Below are 6,719 nucleotides of genomic sequence, written 5' to 3'. Positions count from 1 at the left end.
ATCGCCCCCAGCCCCCCCCAAAAAAAAAATTCCCCACACATCTCAGAAGATCAAGCAAAGTACACAAAACGTCGCAGGTTGAAACCTCTTTTGAGTTGCAATTATGCTGTATGGCCACACGATGGGGCTATAAGACAAAATGGCAGCAGTCTAAATTTTGGTCATTTTGAGGACAAACCAAAAACCCCTGACTGGTCGGTAAACCTCTAAACTGTGAGCTAACGTCCCAACCAGTAGTTCGCTGCGCTGCCATTGTTTTCTGACACACAAAGGCTCGTAAATATTAGCAATCAGGTTTGTCAGACACAAAAAGAGAACGATTCAACTCTTGGAAACTTTATTACAGTTCAAGTCAGTCACATGCAATTGTTTTCCTTCTAAAACGAATAACCATGAAATTAGCCAAATAAAAACATGAAGAAAAAAAAAAATTCTCTTAAAATAGCAATATACAAAAATAGAGCTTACAAATACTGTACAGCTATTATTATTATCTCCAAAAATATTCTGCTGCAATTCTTAGTTTACAAACAATGTCTGTAAAAGTCCACAAACAGAACATGTGTTAACAACAAAGTCAAGATTGTTATAATGGATATTGTATTTTTTGGGGGGGATGAGCGGTGTTTGTATAGGAGGGTCACAACAAAGCTACAGAGGAATAAATAACTAGTGTGCTTGTCCTTGAAGCATCCACAAAAGATTCAAATGAAACTGATTTGATTGATTAAGTATTCTGATCTTAACACTTGTCCAGTACTCATGGCTACATCACTTTGCTCCCTTCTATCACTTTTGTTCTTTTAATTCCTTTGGCACATAGACTGGAGTGAGGATGTTTGTGATATTTACAATATAAGATGATCGCTTAAATTGGGGTACACACATACTGAAAATTGGGTCTAATTTGAATGGTTTTTACTTGATTTTTTTTAAACACTCTTTCTGATCAAAGTCATAAAAGGCCCAACTGTTTATCTTTTTTAGATAATCCTATGGTATGGGGTCCATTAAGTGTTTTTTTTTTCCCTTCCCAATTTGCTCAGAAAACAGTTAACATATTGGATCTAATTTGAGCCATTTCGTTCTCTTACGATTGTAAAGTCAAAAAAAAGCCAAATTGTCAAATGTCTCTTAAGATATTAAAAAATGGTATGCGTGTACCCTGTTTAAAGATCATTTTTTGGCATCAACGCTACCAATGCGAACATGTTACAGTGGTGATGATTTGTACGCAGAGTTAGCGTGCGTTTACGTTGAACCAAGCAGGATACATTCAAGGACGTAAGACTTGTGTGGCTAGCAGTGAATGACCAATACTGTGCAACACTAAATGACGTAACATTTGTTAAGTGATGAAGCCTTTAAATAAAATAAAAAAAAGAAAAGAAAGAGATTAAAGCACAGCATGGCAAAAATGGCCATTTTGTTGCTCATTTTGTTCTTTCAATATTGCCATTTGGTTGAGGTTCCCCATCTATGGGTCTACGGCCAAAAAGGGTCGCTAACAGTCAAAATAAAATGTTGCAAGCTATTTTATTGATCGTTAATTAGGCACACATTTATTTGGCTTTTTGATTCATATTCATAAGGAAAACTTGATCGAAAAGCAACAGTGCAGTAACCAATAAATGCGGTTTTTGTTCCCCCGCCCAAAAAAAAGCTTATGTAGAGAAGTACTTGTTCCCAATTTTGTTAGACGTGCAACAAAGTTGTAGCCTTGTAAGATGGCACTTTGTATATGTAACAACGCATTGTAACGAGTGTAAGCGTATTGTGTGCGTAACTTGTGCAGCCCGACTGTTAAACAGTTTTGCTAAAGGCACAATCAGTCACTTGCCCAGTGCAATTCAAGCACCTCAGATTAGCCATTTGGTCCAATTAGAGTGGTGCCTTGAGATCTGGAGTTCAAATCATCTTTCTCCATTGAAATGAATGCAATTTAGATTAATTGGAACCTGTTCCAGCTTTGGCTTGTCTATGGTGGGGCAGTGTAATGCAGTCATACACACACAAACGCTGATGAGTTTCACCACTACTCCGCCACATAGATGCTGTAGGTTAGCCTGTTTAAGACATATTCCATTACATGTTAGCATTAATTAAGCCAGTGGACTTTAAGATAAAGCTATGCCATTGTTTTAAACACGAAACACAATTCTCTATATTTGACGTTTAGTTCGACAGTAAACTTCAAGTGGGAGTGGCAATAAACAGCTTGAAGCTTCTTTTTTGATAAACAACAGCTGCTTGTTGTGACGCGAGTTGATTAAGCACACTGCCACAGTACAGAATCTCTGCTCCCAAGTCAAAGCATAAAATCGGCCAAACAGCAGCTTGTATCTCGAAAAAACTCAGAAGTCGGATTACTGAAAAAACAACAACTGTCATGGTGGACCAATTACAAAGCCATTTATGGTGTTTTCTATATAAATTTGAATGAGATTTCTGTGCTTCGCATTTAAATTAAAATCTTGTAAAATTTTATTCACGTACATTCACTAATTAGAATTTTTTTATTTTGTAAAACTTGAATTGCATTTCACCTGGGCAGCACGGTGGATGACTGGTTAGCACGTCCGCCTCTCGGTGCAGAGGACGTTAGATCGAGTCTGGGCTTCGGCCTTCCTGGGTGGAGTTTGCATGTTCTCCCCCTGCCTGCGTGGGTTTTCTCCGGGTACTCCGGTTTCCTCCCCCACATTCCAAAGACATGCATGGCAGGTTAATTGAACACTCCAAAATTGTCCATAGGTGTGATTGTGAGTGTGGGTGGTTGTTCGTCTCTGTGTGCCCTGCGATTGGCTGGCAACCAGTTCAGGGTGTACCCCCACCTACTGCCCAAAGTCCCAGCTGGGATAGGCTCCAGCACCCCAGCGACCCTTGTGAGGCCAAGCGGTTAAGAAAATGGATGGATGGATTTCACCTTTTGGAATGTGACTGATTGTGCCTTTAAATTTTTTTTTTCTACCTCTAAAGTGATCAGCACTTTTAGCGGGAGCAGCTCCCAACCGGGGCGACACACAAAAAAACCTAAACAAAAAGGAGGGCTCAGAGCTCCAAACAAAACAAAAAAGTACCATACAGAAAGAGAGTGAGAAGCGAAAGCTCGAGAAAGTGAATGTGTGTGTGCGTGAGTGTGTGTGTCTGTGTGTGAATGGAAATGCTGCTTCATTACATCCAGTGGGCGCTGACTCTAGCAGGGGGGGGGGGGGGGGCAACTCCCTCTCAACCATAACATTTCCGATGCATTTTAGTGCTGCTTTAACACATTTAGGTGAATGACCGACAATAAGTGTCATTCATGCTAGTAACATTTTTTTTTTTTTAATCCCAATACTTCCTAATACTGCTTTAAGTTTTCACAATGTGGTTAGGGTTAGGTATTTCTTCAAATAATGACCTTCGCGCTGATTGACGCCACGCCCTAATTCATGACGGCACTTATCATTTCTGCATATTACACTGCATACATGGATAAGCCCATCGTTCTATACACCGTCTCAATCATGGCTATTAGAATCTGTGAAAAATAGCTTGGCGAGATGATGTAACAGAGTCATACAAATAAGTCTCATCATGTCTTACCGCTAATAGCCGTCCAGTACTCTCTGCAGTTTACTAAATGAGTGCCCCCACCTCCATCTCACAGCCATTATATGAAGAAAGACGGTCATTTATTTTGTGGAAAACTGCTAAACTGGCAGAATACAAAACCATTAAAACAGTCACATTATAATAATAATAATAATAATAATAATAAAAGTAGATGGCACTAAGTTTGGCATGTGTATTCCTTTCATTTAAAATGAATAGACTCAAGCTTCTTTTGAGCTTCTTTCAAAGCATGTATGTGTGCAAAAGTAATGAAACTGTACGAGTATTTTCCTACCATTTACCAAACGTTATTATTCCGTCCCTTTAAGAATTGTGATTCTAGTCAAAGTTTACAAAAAATGAAAACCTGTGAGGCTTTATGCTGAACATGGAAGTGATGGTCACAAATCCAATATAAAACATATCCTTGCTGCCACAATTGCAAGCAATTGGGCTTCTTGTAAAGTGCTTGTTAAATTAAAAAAATATAATAATTAAAAAAAACAAAATAATAACAGTAGAGTATTTAGTGTATTGTAGATCTTGGCTGCTGTGTTTGTTGTCATCCTGCTTCAGCTGATGTCCACAGAAAAAAAAAATATGCTTTGGTTAGAAACCACATCAATGTTCTTTCCGTGCCCATGAAGAAAGAAAAAAAGGTTAATCCAGTTGATGATCAATCCAAGCGATCTGAGGAAAATACCTTTTAATGACTCGACGTGAAAACACTGCGTGTCTTTTATCACCAGAAAGGTCCGCAAGAATTGCAACAAATTGGACCTGTATAGGCGACTGTTATATCTGTGTAGAATCGTCCATCCATCCATAAAGATATAACATAGTGTCACCATATGTTGGCTTCAGGTCCACTAAACCAGGTTCTCAACACCGGGCAGAGGCTGCTGGATCGGCACTGGAGGTTCCGTAGTGCCGGCCTGCTGGGCCAGCTGTAAGACGGGCATGTTGCACAGCGGGCACACTTTCCTCACCTCCAGCCACTTGATGAGGCATCTGGCACATAGGGAGGGAAAAAAAAAACACTTAATACTATAAAGCTATTAAAAAAAAAATAAAAAATAAAACGAAGCAGTTTCTCTAACATAAAAACAAAAAGATGAAAGAAAATCTATAATGAAGAATCCCAAACTATTATAATCCTGGACATGAGTTGACCTCTTAATTCTTCAGGGGGGAAAAAAACAACCCATAGAAATTAGGAATTTGTTTTTTATAGAAGAAAATGGAAAGGGATTCTTCGTGTCGCCTTCATACATGTTGAGTTTGAATATTTTCAACTGTCATACAAATGCAAAAATAAGTTGTTTTTTTTCTTACAGTATTTTACGATTATTGTGACAGCACAATGGGAGAGTGGTTAACATGTCTGCCTCCCAATTATGAGGTTCTGGGTTTGAATCTCAGCTCCCCGGCCCTCCTGTGAATTTGCATGTTCTCCCTGTGCTTACTTCACACTCCGAGAACATACATGTCAGTGAAGCCTCTAAACTGTCCATTTGGAGTTTCATCTCTTAAGATATGAAAAGCCAAAGCAAATGCAAAACATACTTGTTGAGTTCAGGTGCTCACTGAAGCCTCATTCGATTTGCTAGCTTTCTGAGGCTACTTTAGAAGCGCGCGCGCGCACACACACGCGCTTACAGTAAGTGGCGGACTGGCGGAAGCTAGTCATTTGCATCATGAGGAGAAAGTAGACTGAGGGAGGTGTCATGCTGATATAAACAACTCAGTTGAAAGGGCGCAGGCTGTGTTTGTGAATGTGTGTGCGTGTGTGTGTGTGTGTATAGTATGTGGGGCAAAGTTAGCTCGGTCAAGTGGTCATGTCCTCAGCAGTGTTCCCTTACACATTTATCCGTGAAAGTTAAAAATTGCAGGAGAGACTAACATAATCATTCACTTGTTTATGCACCCAAGCTGTGTGTTTTTTTTTTTTTTTTTTTAAAGGAGGCAGTTCACTCATTTTTTTGTCTCTCTTTAACTTCATGCCAGAATCGGATAGATCCATGTGTTCTTCCCCGCGTGTGGCTGCATGAAAAATCAACAAAGCTTTGTACTTACTTCCTATGAAACGCGTGTTTGCACGGACAAATCCCCAGCTCGTCTTTCTGCTTGAACTCCTCCAAGCACACCGCACATATCTGCAAGAGAGGCGATTTATTATTATTATTTTTTTGGAGACACTTTCTTTTCCAGAGGACATCAAACAGCTTTTTGCACCCTCCCGTTTGGCTGGAGGAAATGATAAGTGGAAAGAAAGCCTCCCAAGGCCCAATGAAAACAGACGGGATAGATCTGGGAAACGGTCGGGGGGCTCACACCGTTTGGCACATGTTCGGTTAGCTGTGAGAGAGGTCACTGCGGTGTCCAAATTGTGGAGTTCGAAGGACTGAAATATCTTCAGACAACAATAAAAACACGCTTGCAGGTCATCTGGCCCCTGCGGTATCATACGTGCTGTGAAATCAGTCAGCCATGACTCATTTCTTGTCTTTTTGGCTCTTCCTTCAAAAGAGCCCCTTGCCTACAAGCACACTGAAAACTCCAAAGTGGAGTGCATATAATGCAGTACTCCTCCCTGAGAGAAATTTAAGGATAAAACCCAGCTTTTATTAATATGGACTGAACACATTTTATACCTCTAAGGAGCTTTGGAACAAAGTGTGTTCGAAACGACATGGCAGGTACTAATGGCACTAGGACACGATTAGGCACACAATAGGCGCTACTTATTAAAAAGCTTTTAAAAGAGGTCATCCTTTTCTATTCAATTCTTGATATTCCGTCATGTAGAATGAGGCTGAAATGTCAAAATTATGCCATATGTTTAAAATAATTGTCGAAGTCATTTATTTGCAAAAAAAGTACTTTTTTGGCTAAATCATCTCCTCATGCAAATGACACATTTCTTTTGTGTTTCCTGAAAAATCAAAAAAAACTACAGACGATTATTTGCTACTGCTACGTTAATGCTAGTTAAAAAAAACAAACAACATAGAAAAGAAAATCAGATGAGCTTTGGCTCATATCTAGAAAAACTTTGAATGTAATGCAAATGGGCTTATTTGTAAGTCCAGGTGTCCTTGTATTTACAGCTGGGTAACGGATGG

The 6,719-nt window shown here is 39.5% G+C and overlaps 1 protein-coding gene across 6 annotated transcripts in view; it reads right to left on the bottom strand.

The window, feature by feature from the left end:
- Nucleotides 1-320: 320 nt before the first annotated feature.
- The window catches only part of rnf24 (ring finger protein 24), a 56,390-nt gene continuing 49,991 nt past the window's right edge, over nt 321-6,719 (bottom strand). For all 6 annotated transcript variants that reach the window (XM_077570216.1, XM_077570211.1, XM_077570215.1 and 3 more), the window contains 2 exons: nt 5,671-5,750; nt 321-4,605 (listed from right to left, as the gene is read on the bottom strand). In XM_077570216.1, coding sequence (XP_077426342.1) covers nt 4,464-4,605; nt 5,671-5,750 — 222 coding nt within the window. In that variant the 3' untranslated portion in view covers nt 321-4,463. The remainder of the gene's footprint in view (nt 4,606-5,670; nt 5,751-6,719) is intronic.

This window comes from Vanacampus margaritifer, chromosome 7 (genome assembly GCF_051991255.1).
Source record: "Vanacampus margaritifer isolate UIUO_Vmar chromosome 7, RoL_Vmar_1.0, whole genome shotgun sequence".
Lineage (NCBI taxonomy): Eukaryota > Metazoa > Chordata > Actinopteri > Syngnathiformes > Syngnathidae > Vanacampus > Vanacampus margaritifer.
Note: the sequence above shows the minus strand (reverse complement) of the source record. Positions and strands in the feature narration are given on the sequence as shown.